A 17,910-nucleotide genomic window follows, 5' to 3' on the forward strand; every position below is an offset into this window, starting at 1 on the left:
ACCCCAGCCTCTCACCTCATAAGGTTCATCCTTTTCGGCTCCAGCAGTCCTTGCGCAGTGGGGCCACTCTCTGCAGAGCCAGAGGGTGAGTCGGCTTCTTGGTGAGCGCCTAAGAGAATGGATCGCAGGTCCCGGGCTCATCAGTGGCGCCGAGCTCGCCATAATTACAACGACCTGTGCCCGCCCATAGGCCGCCGGGCTGCTACCGCTCTCCTCTGGCTCTCCTGCTCCATCGCTCTCCTCCGCGCCCTAGCCTCTTCCAACGCCCGCGCCCAGCAGCGGGCTGCCCAGCGCCGGAGCTTCCTTAACGCCCACCACCGCTCCGCTGCCGCTGCAGCTGCCGCACAGGTACTCCCCGAGTCCTCTGAATCCGAATCTGATCACGAGCACGAGGAGGCTGAGCCTGAGCTGGCCCGCCCCGAGTGCCTAGAGTACGATCAGGACGACTACGAGACCGAGACCGATTCTGAGACCGAGCCTGAGTCCGATATCCAGTCCGAGACCGAATTCGAGACCGAGCCTGAGACCGAGCCTGAGACCGCCCCTACAACTGAGCCTGAGACCGAACCAGAGGACGAGCGCGGCCCCCGGGGCGCCACCTTCAACCAGTCACTCACTCAGCGTCTGCACGCTCTGAAGTTGCAGAGCGCCGACGCCTCCCCGAGACGTGCGCAGCCCACCACTCAGGAGCCTGAGAGCGCAAGCGAGGGGGAGGAGCCCCAGCGCGAGCCCTTAGACGAGGATCCTCGGGACCCCGAGGAGTCAGAGGAGCTCAGGGAGGCGAACAGGCAGCCCCGCCGCTGCAAGACCAGGAGGCCAGCCCGCCGTCGCGACCAGTCCCCGGAGTCCCCTCCCAGAAAGGGGCCCATCCCCATCCGGCGTCACTAATGGGTGACTCCGTCCAGATTCTCCTTGTTTTCATGGATAAAGGTTAGTTGCCCTGACCAAACTGGGGACCCTGAGACAGTAGGGTGGGAGGAAAAAGACAGATGGGAGGCAAAGTGGGAAGGGAGCGGTGTCCATTAATCAGCCCCAAATGCACCCCCGAAAAGGAGAGAGGGTTCTTCAAATCTCTCCAGGGCACCCAGGGGCGCTCCGGAGGCCAAGGGTTTGTTGGATGGCGAGGCTTTCCTGGAGCCTCGCTGGAGACAACCTGAGGTCCCGGAGCTGGCACCTGGTGCGCCAACACTGAATTCGGTGTGCCACACTGAATTCCCAGCGCGCCCCAGGTTTGGAGTCGCACACATAAACAGCAAAGGTAAGTCATTTGTTTTTTCTACGTTCCTTCCCTTCATCCTAGAGAGGTTAGTCTTCAGCAACGAAGTTGGCTTTAGGTGGCCCAAAGGGCTCGGTATGGAGGTGCACGCGCCAACTTTGGCGATCCGAGACTGCTGCGCCACAGCTACACTATTGCAATGCGCAGAAAGTAAAATGCGTTTGGGATTGGGGACTCAGGAGCCTAAGTCGCACGTGGCATTCAGCCGGCGCGGAGCCTGGAAATCGGGTACCGGCATGGCCAATTTGGGGCCGCGGGACCCTGGAGCCAGTGCCCCCCACGCCGTGCAAGTAGTCATAGCTAACACCGCCCTCATCTCTGGAGTTACGAGAAGACCAGAGATCGTGAAATGGGCGCGCGCACCTCTTCCGTGCGTCCTAAAGCCAACCTTCCCGCGCAGATAGGAGTTTCTTGATAATGAATAGTGCTTGGAGGACACTCGGTGGAGGTATAGGGACCTTTAAGGGTGCCCTTCTGAGCTACCTGAGTTGGCAGGACGGCTAGGATCACATCGGGGTATTGCGCAGCTGGTTAGGCGGATCCGACTTGTCCGGAGAGGTCCGGGACTATGCGCCTAGGCCCTAGAGGCAGGAGAGAAGGAATGAGAGCCGTATCAAGTGATCTTGGGCGTAAAGGCAAAGCGGACTAAGGCGCAGGCTGAGTAAGGGGGTCGTAGCTATCACTTTGACACCTTCAAAGGTGTCCGCAAAGATCGTGGCGTTTCCCAAGCTGGGAAGATGTCGGATCCTGCACTTAGGACTGAGAGGTGGCAGGGAGGATGCGTTACAGCCATTTTGGCCACCTTCAGCTCGGGTGGGGCTGTATTTGGTATCTGTAACCTGAGGGGGAGGGGAGATCGCCGGTGATCTGCCCCAGAGCCAAGCACGTAACACACCTTGTAATGCTTTCCCCTCCAGCCTTGGGCGGAAAGGCTGATCTTAAGTAAAACGCACCTACTGTATCTCACCCATTTAGAAACTTTTTTTTAAGTGTGCGCGGCTGGTCTTGCGGCGGCTTGAGATATTTTGATGGGATGATTTGGGAAATCTGCTTAAGAAAAGCAGTTTCAAGGCCTGAAATCAAAGACGGCTGAGCTCCTGAGCTCCTAAGAGGAGAATGGTGCTAGAAGGAACACATTACGCAGTATCCTTCCAGGACCTACCCTCTTTCTTGGGATGGCGTCGCAGCCCCCAGAACTTAAGTGAGGGTGGGCTGTGCGCACTGCGGCTAATTGCGTCTTTGAACAGCGAGAAGCAGTTTGTTAGCAGTAGGTAGAGGATGAGCGGGCAGTCTGCAGAAAGGAAGGGGGGGGGGGCTTTTGGGTTGAAAGCGTGAAATTGCCTAAGTGAAACATCTAAGTTAAAATGCTCAGCAACATAAACGATGATGGTGACGTTTTCTTGACATTAGGTGCCATTTTGTCTTGTGATTATTAGTAGCCTGAGTTTACCAAGCAACAGGTTTCTAGTTAACAGGTGGAGAAGCCGTTCTTTTCAGCAGTTAGATTTTTCATTAGCTAAATTAGCATGCTGCCTTGTTGCTGGGATAAATAAAAATTTAAAAGTGTCTCTTGTTCCTATAACCCCCACCTCACGTTGCTCTTTTAGAAGCCCAGAGCCTGGCATGGTGACGCACAACTCTAATCCCAGTGGGGGTCGGGTGGGGATGGGGTGGATCTCTGTGCGTTCAAGGCCAGCCTGCTCTACAGAGCAGGGCCAGGACTGCACAGAGAAACCGTGTCTCGGGGAAAAAAAAACAAACAAAAAACCCCAAACCAAACAAAACAAAATAAACAGCAAAACAACAGTAACAACCAAAGAAGCCCAAGTGAGCCGCGTTCCACACTCGGGGCATTCAAACAGGAAGGCGAATTTTGCTATCTTAGTAACCTTCCACTCTCTACCTGAGTCACGGCGGCCTTAGCCCAGTCAGCTACCCACCCACCCGCACTACGCTCCCTCTCAGCACCTCCCCCTCCTTAGAACTATTCTGACTCCAGGTGAAAAAAACCCCAGCGGGCTATATACTAGCACACCACCCTTGGGAAAGCCCCACCACCCCACAAGAGGTTTTGGTAAAACGTGCGTTCCAAGACCGTTTTCTGTGAAATAGTTAATTCACTAACACTAACTAGGCTCAGGACTTTCCTTTTCCAGGGGCTTTTCTAGCAGGTCCTCAAACCTCCCTTACTGGCCCTTTGTCTCACCCTGTTAAAGCGGGGTTAGCATTTGAATGGACTGGCTAGCCCTTTCCCGTCCTAGGTAGATTGGCTGAGGGAGATGCACCCTGGGACAAGCAGATCAGGGTGGGGGTGGTGGCAAAGCTAGTTACACTGCTTGCACGCCACAACCTTTAGGATCTTTTGCTGCACTAATCATTTGCCTAATGGGAAAACTTCCTTCTGTGGGGGAAGGGTGCGCTTATTGAATTTCTTTTAGGTGAATTTCTTTTAAATTTTGTGGCAGTGTTCAAATACTGTGTGGTGGCAAAACCCAGATGTATTTTTTAGTTTATCAATAAAACTCTTTAACTATATTTGTGAGAATTGGAGAATGAGATGGGAGTGTGTAAACTCCAGAATTGATTTTTAAGTGTTTGCTTGTTTGTTTGTTTGCTTTTTTTATGTGCCTGAAGCCTTTTATCTTCTGGAATTGTTTACAACCTTTGACTCTTTAGCCTACATTTTAGCAGCTGTGTTCTGTTAACAAGAAACTTGAAACATCAGAACTGGTAAGAATAAAGGTTTTTTTTTTGTTTTTTTTTGGTTTTTTTTTTTTGGATTTACTTAATTTCTCCTTTTGTCATGGTCTAAAAGAAAAAGAGGATGAGGAAACTGAGCAGAGACCACGGTGTGGGGGCAAGCAGGACAGCAGCCCATCACAAAAGCAAGTCATGATAATCAATTAATTGTTCAGGGCCAGAGACCATCGATGTCACTCTCATTTGCCCTCTAAAGTACCACTCAGTACCGAGATGAGAGACTCAAGCCATACCTTTCATCCCACGCTGCACATGAGGAATGGAATGCCCTGTTTCGGGGTTTTGGCACTAATTAACCTCTCCCGCACCCAGACAGGGCAGCAGAATGAGACAAAAGGCACAAGATACTGGTTAAGCCCAGTTGACTGCCTCAGTCTTCCCTCACACCCCTCTGCCTCAGTTTCTTCTAAAATGCACTAGCAGAACAAAATGGTTTTCTGGTTTAAGAAGTGGAGCCGCGCCTTGAGCTCTAGCGTTGCTCTCGGATCTCAAACATTGGCTAAATAAAAAGCACTGACTGAAGAAGTGTGTTGTGTTGTCTGATCTCAGCTCTGGCAAACGCTCTACGAGGGCTTGTAGAGAATGTATGACTCACTGTGTCAGGGTGGGAGGGTGAGGGGGGAAGAGCACCTAACAATGTCGAATGTTCCAATCCCCCCCAACTCCCTGTGGTTAGTCTCTAGAAAGAACCTTCCAGAACCCAGTTAGTACAAGCCCATTAGAGATGCTCGCTATGAAGTAAGGGGGGCAGCCAACTGACAGTGCAGGTTAAGTAATGGCTTAGAGACTCTAGATAGTTGGGATACAAGAAATGTTTCACCTCCTACCCATTATCACCCCCCTCTCAGGAGCTATTCTCCAGCAATTTCTCTAGTGGTCCCTGCCTGTCTCCAGTTTTAGTGCTCACATAATCTTTTTTATATGCTTCAAGACCTGGTAATAGCTAAGTTCACCCTCATACGCGCGCGCGCGCGCACACACACACACACACACACACACACCACAAACATGCATACACATATCACACACATGCACATACTGATACAAACACACCAGACATCCATACTTACATCCCACAGACAGCACACAAACACACCCCACAATCATGCATACATATACCAGACACATGCACCTACTCATCCACACACACCACAGACACTCATGCTCACACCCCAGAGGCCACACACACGCACACACTCATCCACACACAAATACCATACCACATACCACTCATCCACACAAACATACCACACCCACATTCATACACACAAGCACACACCCACTCATACACACCAGATACAAACACATCCACCCACACACACGTGCACCACACTCATATAGTACACATTAGACACACACACAAACACACCCACACTCATACATACCACACACAAACATCCCCACACTCATAGGCACACCACACACACATACACACACACATACACACTAGATGCACACAAACATCCCCACACTCATAGGCACACCACACACACACACACATACACACTAGATGCACACAAACATCCCCACACTCATAGGCACACCAGACACACACAAATGCCCATACTCATACACACACACACACACACAAGCATACCACACTCATATACATGCCAGACACACACGCACACACACAAGCACACCACACTCATATACATGCCAGACACACACACACACACACACACACACACACACAAGCACACCACACTCATATACATGCCAGACACACACAAACACACACTCATGCACACACAAGCTCACCCACACACTGGACACATACCACACTCACCCCACAGACACAAATACACATGCCAAATTTGGCTCCACTGCCTAGAGCATACAAAGCAAACACTTCTCCCCATAATTGGTTCTGTAAATTAAGTGACTTTTTATTGACCATTTATTTCATGTCTTAACTCTTTTGGGGCATTTAAGAATTTGGTCAAGTTTTACTAGTATTTATTTTCCCAAAGTCTCCTTGACAGGGAGTCCCATCCCCAGCCAGGAAGCAGGAGTATTGGCATGGGGGGGGGGGGGGCATCAGAGTCCACAGTGCAGGAGTCTGCAGTGCAGAGTGATGTCACTCATTGATAGTGCTCAGCCAGCAGAAGCAGGACACCCCAGGAGAGCTGGGGAGCAGGGCGCGTTGTTCCCCAGCCTCCAATGTGGCACTCCTGTGTGGTTTTCCTATGGGTTATCTTAGACGAGCAAGTTACACATAAGCAAGGGGATACAGCTGCCCCAAGGTGAGGAAGGCAAAAAAGGGCTGTGAGGTTGGTTACAGGGAGAACAAGGATAAGCTGCATCGTTCTGCTCTCCAGGCAGAGACTCTGCACAAGGGTAGAGCTTGGGGGGAAAGGGGGAGGCAAAAAGCCAACACATGTTACAGGGACTCAAAAGGACTTTGAAGAGATAGGGAAATAAAACAGTTGAGGACACAACCAAACACAGCAAGCTTCAGAGACCAGGCAGGACATCGCCTCAATGTTAGGAAGAGTCTTTTCAATAGCCAAAGACTAATGAGGATTTCAGATCAGTCACCCTTGAAGTCACTGCCCCTGCGGTCTTACAGACCTAGCTGGGAATCTCAATTTCACCTCTACGGAACGGAGTTCTGATAAGAACACCTCAAATTCATTAACCAAAGTGAGAGGAGCAGGAATGCAGACCTAGAGTCCACAGGTTTCTCCCTCCCCCAGGCAAGGCCCGGCTGACTGTCCTGGCTTAAGCATCTGTTTCAATCAGACTTCATTAGGGACATTTGCTTTGGATAATTGAGGTTGTGTGAAGAGGTGAGCGACACAACCCCCTTTAAATTCAAACAGCATTCAGGCCCTGAAGCCCCCTGGGTGCCTAGAATTTCCACCATTAGTCACAGAAATCCTACATAGCCTTTCTGTTGAAACCCAACTGCTTTCCTGAATCCAAGCTCCCACTCCTTCCACCCCAGCCCCGCCCACCCACCCCCCACCCCCTACCCCCTACCCTGGCCTCACCCCCTACCCCTCTGGTAGACACCTTCCCCTGGTTGTTTCTCTCATCTGGAACAGGTACATCTCCCTCAGTGGCCTCAGCTATATTCTCAGCTGTGCTACACAAAGAAACCAGAGCAAAATATGGACACCTTGTGCAGGCGCAGGTGGCAGGAGCATGGCTCTTGTTAAAGGCACAATTTGGTGAACCTTCCTCAAAGAAAGCCATTGAGACCAAGCCACTGCTAAGCCTGCGGGAGGGGCCCAACCGACCCCATGTCCCGGGGTTTTCATCCAGAGTTAACCAGCTGTATTCACGAATATCATTTCATCCCCCTAACATGTGCCCCACATCAGCCCCTAATCCAATATCTTGCCCTCTCTGTTAGGGAGATCTTCCCTTTAATTAGCATTTGCCTAAAGCAGGCCAGCCACACAACAGTCCCTTCTGCAGAGAGCAGGAAGCTGCTGCTGCTGCTGCTGCTGCTGCTGCCTCCACAGGCCAAGGCTGGCAGAGAGGATGGTGGGGAGGGGGGAGGGGACCGGCTGCAGCAGTCTTAATTGAACAGTAATTAATTGAGCAGCTTCAAAGTCTTATTGCTACTCAGGGAAACACTCAGGAAACCTTTGTCACTGGGAGGCTGAGCAACTCAGTGATTGCCTGAATTCTTTTCCTAGCTTCTCTTTCCCTGCACCTGTTTCCTTTGCCTGGAAATTAATGGTACACATGGACCACATGCAGAGAAGGCTCCCCATTAGGCTGCCCCATCCCCAAAGCTACAAGCCAAAAGGAACCTTCCTGCCAATTGTCTTGCTATTCCTAGCCTCTGTGCCCCCACCCTCACCCCACCCCCGCCGCCACCATCTTGCTCACTCCACCCTCTCTTCTTCCTAAGAGACCTTATCCTACTTGGCTTTCTCTTTTGTGGCTACAGAGATAAATCAAAACAGTTAAGAAGATGCTACTTGAGATATGTGATTGGGCCTTGGGCTTTTGACAGAAAACAACCTCCCCTCCAACCCTCCCAAAAAAAACAAATCAAAAACAAACAAACAAAAAAGCAACCCTAAAATGTAAGTATAAACACAATTGTTGACTGTTAACAAGCACCCAGCCCAGGGTATCACAGAAAAGTGGAACCACGCCTTTTTCAGTAATGAGGCTTCCTTCTGGTTGGCGTGACTGTCAAAGGTCACCCTGATATTTCTCACTTGGGCATCTGGGCCAACTGCAGTGAGCAAATTGACTCTCCTCAGAGAAGCACAGCCCAGCGGAAACAGGAATAGTTCTTACCATTCCTTTCTAATACAGAAAACCCCATTGTCCAACCGAGGCACCATCTTCCCTTACAGCCTGTCACTCTAGCACATTACCGTGTGGAGGATGGGTCAAGACCTCAAGCTTAGCTTTGGCCCTTCGTGCCTATTACTCTTTCTTTGGCACTCACTCCTTCCCCACCCACAGCTTTGCGACTCGGAGCTTATTCGCGCAGGCCTCGTTTTGCCCAGGGTTCTCAGCATCTTCCCTCCTCCCCCACCACAACCATCACGAGGAAGTCATCAGGAATAGGGACAACATCTCTTATCTTTTGCTAGGGAGCTGGTGATATGGGTGAACAAAGGTGCTTAATTCATGGACTCGGAGAATGAGCTCCGACGGGCTGTCTTCTGGCCCTCACGTGTCTTCTGACACACACACACACACACACACACACACACACGCTTTCAGCATGCACGCACACACTCACCCAAGCCCGCACACGAATAAGCAGGGAGGGGGGGAAAGAGCTTTTCCTGCTGTAGAGTTATAACGTGAGACCATTAGAAACCTCACTCCTAGTAGGGTGAGGCCTCAACCCAAGTGCTCACCAACAGCCAACAGCCAACAGCAATGGCTCCTTCCCATCCGTGTCATGTGTTAAGCCAGCAAGGTCACCAACTTGAACAGGCACTAAGTGCAACCCACGGTGACTCCCAGTCAACCTGCACACTGATCACCTCCAGCTCTTACCATCCTGGGCTCCCCAAATCCTTTGGCCAGGCCATTCAGTTAGTTACCTTTTGCGATGCTTGGCTTCTCTGTGGGGCCCTTTCCAACTTGCTGCTGGTGTACAGCAAAGCCTCTGCCCTCAGCTCTGGGCATCCAACTGTCTCTGCTCAGCCACTCTAGGAGAATAAGAACACAGGGCAGGGGGATAATCAGGATCGAGTACTGAGCTCTGTCTTTCCCAGTTGGAATTTACCTTTAAACTAAGCCCCCCCCCTTTTTCTTTTTAAAGTCTATGTAAAGACTCTCAGCTTCTGCAACTGGCGGTAATTTTGTATCAGAGGGTTATTTGGATAAACTCTGAGGACGTTGGTATTATTAATTACTATTAAGGGGGCAAGCTGTATAATATCCTGCCTCGCATAGGACAGTCACCATAGCAAAACATCACCTGACCCCAGTCCCCAGTGTGGGGCTACGCAGCCATGATGCACACACAAGGGCTGCTCCCATTTCTGGCTCTGGAGCCTGCTCTGCTCTCTCCAGCTCTTCTCCCCTTGACTACATCTCCTTCCACTGGAGAAATTTTATCTGACTCACACATTTCAAACCTTAGTAAAGCTGATGGACAATTTGAATTTTTACTTTCTACCCTTCTCCTAAACTCCAGACCTTTCCTTGCCAGAGACTGGTTGTAAAAGATCTCCCTCAACCCGCCCACCTTCCTTTCAAATCTGCCATGTCTGAAATCAAAGAAAGACTCTACCTCTGCGCCAGCCCCTCCCTGACTCTCCTCTGTAATTCCCAGTGTCTACAACCCAGGTGGAAGGTAGTCTTTGACTTCTCCGCCCTTTACAACGTTTCCACGGAGCTTCCAGGAAGCCCGTGGAACACTTAAGTCTCCTTTTTCCATTGTGTCTGGGTCTCTGCTCTAAGGGCTTCCGCTGCTGAACCTCCTTTGTGCACAGCCTTCTTTTGTTCCCTTTATCAGAATCACCCTCCATGTTGGTTTTCCCCTTTCTAAAACTTGATTCACATCTTCATCTGCCAAGAGGGTGAGAAAAAACACACCTTCCACCGTCTACTCCATTTCCTCCTCTTCACTTCCTGCCAAAAGAACCCGGATGCTGCATGGACGCCTCAGAAAGCACAACCATTTTTCTCCCTTCTTCCCTACTGCTTCTACTGGAGCAAAGGTGTCCGATCGTTTATGCAAGCAGGCCCCACACTTCCTTACATTGGACTCTTTGTTCCAGATAGGTGAAGGTGTGCCCGCTCTGCCCCGCCCCTTCTAGTCAGTCAAGACATCTTGCTATGGAAACCCATTCGAGGCGCCATTTTCTCCACCTGGTCTTTGCAACCTCCTATTGGAGGTCTTCTCTTTCCATTTTCATGCTGTTCTGTTCTTTCACAAGGAGACTGGCATGCTCTGGATGTTTCTCCCTGTCAGAGAAGCATGATATAAGGAATAACGTGGAACAAAGGATCCTTACAGATCATGACAATGTCTGAACAAAGAGAACCTGAACCCATATTTTTGATGAATGGTGCTTTGGGGATGGGTGTGAGAGGCCTGGAAAGCCCACGAGATCCGCGTGGCGGTCTCCTAGGGTCTCCAACCTCAGCGTCTACTGACCTTTCACCTTGTGCAGGGTTCAGCATCCCTGGGAAATGAACTCTGTCCATCTTGTACTGCTCGTCTGCATCGGAGCAGTATGCTCTCTCTCTCCATAGGCCTGGCTCACCACCTCCAGCCCCTGGAAAAGCCTCTCTTCGCGGTGCCTCGGCGATAGCCCTCTCTGTGAAGTGGGTTAGCCTACCGCCATTATGAGCCCAAGAGATGGTCCATGGGTGTCCCTGACCTTCCCACCTTGCCTTGGCAAGTTAGGGGATCAAAAAGCTTGATCCCCCAAGGAACTTACGGCGACCGTGGCCTTCTAGGCCTGACCGCCATACGCCCGCCCGCCAACTGCTTCCAACCAACCCAGCAAGCACAACCTCTTTGGGCGTTCCAACGCGGCGCCCCCTTTTGGACCTCCCACCCATATCCGGTTTCCGGTCTGAAGCCCCCTGCTCATTCGCCAGGAATCCTTGATTGGCGTGACCCCAGCCCAATAGCTGACCTGTCGCTGGGGTCGGAGGGGAGTGGGTTAGTGGTTGAGACCCAGTTGGCCCATTCCGTGTGTGTTCAAACCGTTTCGCCATTTTGAGTGGGGGTAGTTGGCCAAACTTTGGACCAAAGTTCAAAGTGTCCGGCATGCAGTGTGTTGAGCCGTAGAGCTGAGGTGACACGCCTTCGGGAGATCGCAGGCATTCTCTAAGGCTTCACATTGTCTGCTTTCCTGTACTCAGGGTGACCACGTGGACGCTGTTGGCAAGGGGCTGTAGTGTGCTGAGCCTGCAGTGGGAAGAGGGACATGTTAGACTTCTGAGAATTAAATCATGCCGCGGCACACCCGCATGTGTCTTTCAATATAGCCATCTGCCTGGTGCATAATTGCCGCAGCCCGCCTCATGTACCACTCCATACTCTTTCCTCAGGGTCCTGCAGGTCAGACCTGCCTACTGCCTAGCTGTACTGCAACAAAAGACAATGCCTCTCGCCATCGCCATTACCTACTGGCAAAATGACGGCGGTGTGCGCGTGCCGCGTTTGTATGCTCTGAGAGCGGCACAACAAAAGACCAAAACCCGAAAGGCAAACAAACAAAAAAACCCTCACCCCTGTCCTGAGTTCCTCTGCAGATCCCAGACCTAAAAGCATTTTGTGATTATTCGCTGAGCCCACCGGGCAACGGGACTATTTATCTCCTGCAGCTCTGAGCCCACCGCGGCACCACAAGGGGCGCGCAGCCGCGGGCTTTGTGGCCGCGCTTAATATCGTTTGGGTGGGCTGTTGCAGTTCAAAGTACAGCAAATGCTTTATGGTGCTCACAACAGAGAAGGGGATGGAAGGGGTCTGGAGAAGGGCTATCTATATAGAGGAACCGGACACGGAATCGGCAGCTGGCACTGGTGGCTGGAAGACGGGAGTCCCTGCAGCCGTTGCCACCACAGCACGGTTGGTTGGTGGGTTAAGGGCATAATCGGGTTTTCTAGTCTTTAAGACCACCCTAAATGGGCCATCAACCACACCCCAAATCTCCTTTGGCCCTTACCCAGAACACAGAAGTGCGAGCCCTGAGCTAGGGGGTCTTTCGGTAAGCCCCGGGTCCCCTCCCCTGTCTGCACGAACGCGGCAACCATGAGTACCGCCTAAGGGGGCTTTGCTTGATTTTCCGCAGTGCACTACCGAGACCTTTATTCATACTGCGTCACCACCCACATAAACAGAGCGAGCCCTGACTGCGTCACATTAGGCCACTCTAGGTGTAATGGGGATGGGGGACATTGACAGTATTTGCCGAGCCATCCCCGACAAACAGCAAACGTAAACATCAAAAAGAGAAAAAAAAACTACCCGGAGCATTTAAATAACAAATTGCGTGTTTACATTCCGCACTTCCTCACCCCCCCTCCCCTTCCGGTGGGCTCACGACCACCTGTCGCATTTTATAGTGCTTGCCTCTACCCCCTTTCCTTGTATCCTAAAGCCTCCTTTTCCTGGCTTGGAGATGAATATGGATAATTGGCCTGAGTGTAGGGTCTTTAGATAAAAGATTCGCCGCATACTAGGGTAATCTGGGGTGATAAAGCCCTCCTGCAGTCCCTCCTCCCGTCCAGAAGAATCAGATGGGGAGGGAGGCTTTCAGCTCCTGTACTCTAACAGGCCAATGCCCACGTCTTGCGTCACGTGTCCCAGCAACGCAAGAGAGCTCGCGCTCTCTCTGGCTAGAGAAAAAGCGAGGAAGAGAGACTCGGAATCAGTCCGGGAGAGAAGAGGACGGAGCTGAACGTCCCTACGAGGCCTCCGCTCATCCGCCCCCTTACCCAAAGTCGGGAGCAGCTGGCACCCGGAGCCAGCTCCCAGAGCCGGCTCAGCACTGAGACCGGCGTCCTCTGGCGGCAGAGAAAGAGTTCTACTTACGATTTTCGAGACGAATCGGCACGCTCTTGGATGCCAAGAAGGCGGAGCTAAAGTAGACCAAAGTAAGAAGAGAGCACAAAAAAGTTCCTAAAGTTGCTGGCCGACCACAGCCCGAAGGGGTAAAGGTAACTTGGAAGGTGCCAGACCTCGCCAGCAAGAGATGACTCGCTTCAGCCATGGCCATGGGTTCTAGTCCCGGATCACCGATCCTTACGAAGGTTGGAAACTGAGGCTGGAGAACTTTCCAGCCAAAACTTGAATTTTTTTAAAAAATATATTTTTTTTCACCCTAGTTTGGCTGGGTGCTCCGTCTTACGGGGCCCCAAATTTATTTTGAAAGCCGCCACCGTGTTATGGGCATGCTCAACTGCCTCCACGGCAATAATATGTCAGGACAACACGATATCCCCCCTGAAGTCGGGGACCAGCCCGAGCAAGAACCTTTGGAAGCCCAAGGGGCCGCTGCCCCCGGTGCTGGGGTTGGCCCAGCCGAAGAAATGGAGACCGAACCGTCTAACAATGAGCCCATCCCCGACGAGACTGACAGTGAGGTCTGTGGACCCCCTGAAGACTCCAAATCTGACATCCAGAGCCCCAGTCAGGCCTTCGAGGAAGTCCAAGTGGGCGGAGACTACAGCCCACCTCCAGAGGAAGCCATGCCATTCGAGATCCAACAGCCCAGCCTGGGAGATTTCTGGCCCACCCTGGAGCAGCCTGGACCATCTGGGACCCCATCAGGCATCAAAGCCTTCAACCCAGCGATTTTGGAGCCCGGGACCCCCACTGGTGCACACCCAGGCCTGGGAGCCTATAGCCCCCCACCAGAAGAAGCTATGCCATTTGAGTTCAATGAGCCTGCCCAGGAAGACCGTTGCCAGCCTCCCTTGCAAGTCCCAGACCTTGCGCCAGGGGGTCCGGAAGCATGGGTCTCCAGAGCTCTTCCCGCGGAGCCCGGGAACCTCGGATTTGAAAACACTGGCTTCCGAGAAGACTACAGCCCTCCACCTGAAGAATCTGTGCCATTTCAGCTCGATGGAGAAGAATTCGGGGGCGATAGCCCACCCCCAGGACTCCCGCGAGTCACGCCACAAATCGGCATTGGCGGCGAGTTCCCGACAGTCGCGGTCCCGAGTACGCTCTGCCTCGCTCCCGCCGCGAACGCGCCTCCCCTCTGGGTCCAGGGCGCCATTGGCAGACCATTCCGCGAGGCTGTCAGATCTCCTAACTTCGCATACGACATTTCCCCAATGGAGATCACCAGACCCCTGCTTGAGATTGGCAGAGCCTCCACTGGGGTCGACGACGACACCGCTGTCAATATGGACAGCCCCCCAATCGCAAGTGATGGCCCGCCCATCGAAGTCTCGGGAGCCCCAGTTAAGAGCGAGCACGCAAAGAGACCCCCACTTGAGCGACAAGCAGCCGAGACAGGAAACAGCCCTATCAGCAGCACCACTGCAGAGGAGGCAAAAGTCCCCTCCCTCGAGCGAGGAGAAGGATCCCCCACCCAACCTGAAACAGTGCATATCAAGCCAGCTCCTGTTGCGGAGTCCGGAACGGACTCTTCCAAAGCCGATCCGGACTCAGCTACACACGCAGTTCTTCAGATCGGTCCTGAGGAAGTCGGAGGAGTCCCAACCATGCCCACCGATCTTCCGCCTGCTTCTGAAGATGCGGGCCCAGATGTCCGGGCAGAACCAGACGGAGGGACAGCCCCAGCCACCCCTGCCGAGTCCGAAGACAACAGAGAACCAGCCGCCGCCGCCGCCGCCGAGCCAGCCGCCGAGCCAGCCGCTGAGCCAGCCGCCGAGCCAGCCGCCGAGCCAGCCGCCGAGCCAGCTGCCGAGGCAGTCCCTGACACCGAAGCCGAGTCTGCCTCCGGGGCAGTCCCCGACACCCAAGAGGAGCCCGCAGCCGCGGCAGCCTCTGCCACGCCGGCGGAGCCTGCCGCCCGGGCAGCCCCCGTCACCCCTACGGAGCCCGCTACCCGGGCTGTCCCTTCTGCCAGAGCCCATCCAGCCGCCGGGGCTGTCCCTGGAGCCTCAGCGATGTCAGCCGCTGCTAGGGCAGCCGCCGCTAGAGCAGCCTATGCAGGTCCTCTGGTCTGGGGAGCCAGGTCACTCTCGGCTACTCCAGCCGCTCGGGCATCCCTCCCTGCCCGCGCAGCAGCTGCCGCCCGAGCAGCCTCTGCTGCCCGCGCAGTCGCTGCCGGCCGGTCAGCCTCTGCCGCCCCAAGCAGGGCCCATCTTAGACCCCCCAGCCCGGAGATCCAGGTTGCTGACCCGCCTACTCCGCGGCCTGCTCCGCGGCCGAGTGCCTGGCCTGACAAATACGAACGTGGCCGAAGCTGCTGCAGGTATGAGGCTGCGTCCGGCATCTGCGAGATCGAGTCCTCCAGCGATGAGTCGGAAGAAGGGGCCACTGGCTGCTTCCAGTGGCTTCTGCGGCGAAACCGCCGCCCTGGCCAGCCCCGGAGCCACACAGTCGGGAGCAACCCGGTCCGCAACTTCTTCGCCCGAGCCTTCGGAAGCTGCTTCGGTCTATCTGAGTGTACCCGATCACGATCCCTCAGCCCCGGGAAGGCCAAGGATCCTATGGAAGAGAGGCGCAAACAGATGCGCAAAGAAGCCATGGAGATGCGAGAGCAGAAGCGCGCAGATAAGAAACGCAGCAAGCTCATCGACAAGCAACTGGAGGAGGAGAAGATGGACTACATGTGTACACACCGCCTGCTGCTTCTAGGTAATGCCGCAGCTTCTGCCCCTGGGCAGTAGGGCCACCCCGGGCACCCGGGGAGGGGGTGGTAGGGCCTTCCGGTGGGGCTTGGGCCTTGCCCGTGGGAGGAGGGGTCTGGATACCCTGTTAGAAGTTCCAGGGAGGGACCCCAACTCTGCCCTGGGGTGGGAAAGGGGCCTTTTGGAGTGTTCGGGTGGCCGAACTGTATGCCCTCCAGGGAGAAAAGTGGTGCCGAGCGACACTGAGGGTCGTTACCGGCCGGAGGCCAGCGCCAGCGCCAGCGATCCTAGGCTGGACAGGCGGGGGCGTGAGGTGAGCCCAGAACTGCTGGGGTGGGCCCTTCGGGGCTCCCCCGGCTCGATTGTTCGTGACCGCGGTGGGCTAGGGCCATCGGGGTGCGCGCCCCCGCCTCGCCTAGCACGGCTGCTTCGACTCAGACAGCTTGTTGTTGGTGTGTGTTGGTGTCCATTTTCTGTGTTCGCCTGTGCATGACATGCTCAGTGTGTCCCAGTTCCCACCCCAGACACTTTCAATGTACCCGCCGATTTTATATTTGTACTCTGAAATAGGTTGCCTTGTGATTTGCGCCATGGCGCGACCAAAACTTTCCGTGTTGGTACACTCTGTAATAACCTGTGTGCAGACTCTCTGCAGCGAGCAGAGGGAAAACGCGCAGGCAACGGTGGCGTGGCATCCTGGGTAATCTGCTGGGCCGATGGCTGGGGGGAGTGGGGCCCGCCGCCGCGGGCCTCCATGACCTTTTTCCCCGGTATGTCTCTCTTTTTCCCTTTGCGTTAAGCATTTCCTCAGTTCTCAATACATACGTCAAACCCTCCCGCCTTAATGGTTGAAAAAAACAGACACTTAGGTATCTGGGGCTTTGGGGTTGTTCAAAACATGTGTATTTTGTATTCTGTGCACACGCACACACATACTGGGTCCACCTGTGGGGGGTGGGGAATAGAGCAGGAGAAAAGGGGGGGAGCATGCTTTAGCCCCGTTGGCAAAGCCACATTCAAAACACACAGGGGTGGGCGTGGCTGGGCTTAAATAAACACACATATATATTACATATAATATATACATATAAAAAAACAATTTTCTTCTTAGTGAAGAGCCCGAGGTAAGGCAATCACTTATATTTTTAAAATTTGTGGCAGGAGGGACCTAGTTTAAGAGGGTTGGAAGTTGTATATTGGGAGGTACAATGTTGCCTTTGTATTTTAATTGCAATTAAAATAAACAAAATAAATAATCAGAGTGCATACTGAGCGTGTGGACAATGCCTGGGAAGCTCGTAATCTCACTTGTGAAGTCTGTATATGTTTGCTTGTGAATCTTTTTTTCAAGCAGCTATAGCTTGGACTAAAGGTAAGATCTTCTATAAGTCAGTTTGTGATGAAAAAAATAAAGATTTTTAGGATGAAGATTAAAGAAATGTTATGCCAGCCAGATAGGTGCCTTTTGAGGCCCTCATCTTCCACCGCCCTCTGTACGACCCCCTCCCCAGCTCTCCATGTTCCTCCCTTCACAGACACCCCTCCCCTCATCCTGCAGCCAGAGCCCCTCCCACATCAGACTTCTCATCTCCAACCTGAGGCATTCATTCTTCTCGCCAGATTAATCAGAACAGCAATTAACAATGGTCTCTATCTGTGGCTTAAATAAAATCTTCATGAGTGGCTCTCCACAATTAATTTATTTTATTCTTTAAAACCTGTCAAGGGATCTCAGGATCACAGTGTCTAAGGCTGTATGCTCCATTTGTCTGTGCAACATTTGGTAATCTGTGACGATGTTTATTAAAGACCTTGGCATGGCTGTGCTGCTGCGATGTCCCCTCCCACAAATCATGATTTTAGATGGAATGGTCACTTTATTTATGCCTACCTGGGGAAAACGTTGGTATCATTGACTCCAGCACATGGAAGAAGGGAGGTTGCTATGAATTTCAAATGTCCCTGTTACGTAAAAAGCACAGTACCCCACATGAGAAGGCTTCGATCTCACTGCAGGTTCATTTCTGTACTCTGAGAAGCTGACCTGAGAGTTGGCAGTGGGTGGGGACACAGATGTCTGCAGGTAGAAGACCCAAGTGACTGTGCATATCTGAATCCCAGTTAGTTAGTCAAGTGGACACACGCCCCTTATA

At 52.9% G+C, this 17,910-nt stretch overlaps 1 protein-coding gene and 1 long non-coding RNA gene across 19 annotated transcripts in view; one reads left to right on the forward strand and one right to left on the reverse strand.

Annotated features, from left to right (window-relative positions):
• Window positions 1-17,910, forward strand: part of Gnas (GNAS complex locus) — a 64,923-nt gene that overhangs the window by 223 nt on the left and 46,790 nt on the right. For 3 of the 14 annotated variants that reach the window (XR_010064564.1, XR_010064565.1, XM_063283124.1), the window contains exon 1: window positions 118-930. Coding sequence is in view for 12 of the 14 variants with exons in the window: in XM_063283124.1 (XP_063139194.1) it covers window positions 118-888 (771 nt within the window). In the remaining 2 variants the exon portion in view is untranslated. Of the gene's footprint in view, window positions 1-44; window positions 931-12,793; window positions 15,765-15,975; window positions 17,024-17,910 lie in introns of those variants that run through there. The other 11 variants (XM_063283123.1, XM_039104306.2, XM_039104307.2 and 8 more) reach the window with 5 other exon arrangements.
• Window positions 926-12,260, reverse strand: LOC102548488 (uncharacterized). Of its 5 annotated transcripts, XR_010065061.1 has the most exons (5): window positions 12,154-12,260; window positions 11,119-11,393; window positions 10,632-10,794; window positions 10,343-10,438; window positions 3,733-9,174 (listed from the first exon to the last, which is right to left on the reverse strand). It is a non-coding gene; the product is annotated as an uncharacterized LOC102548488 (long non-coding RNA). The 5 variants fall into 5 exon arrangements; XR_005502836.2 differs by lacking the exons at window positions 11,119-11,393; window positions 12,154-12,260 and adding an exon at window positions 926-1,857 and having other exon boundaries at window positions 9,067-9,174; window positions 10,632-10,766; XR_005502835.2 differs by lacking the exons at window positions 10,343-10,438; window positions 11,119-11,393; window positions 12,154-12,260 and adding an exon at window positions 926-1,857 and having other exon boundaries at window positions 9,067-9,174; window positions 10,632-10,770.

The sequence above is a fragment of the Rattus norvegicus genome, chromosome 3 (assembly GCF_036323735.1).
Source record: "Rattus norvegicus strain BN/NHsdMcwi chromosome 3, GRCr8, whole genome shotgun sequence".
In the NCBI taxonomy this organism is placed as follows: Eukaryota; Metazoa; Chordata; class Mammalia; order Rodentia; family Muridae; genus Rattus; species Rattus norvegicus.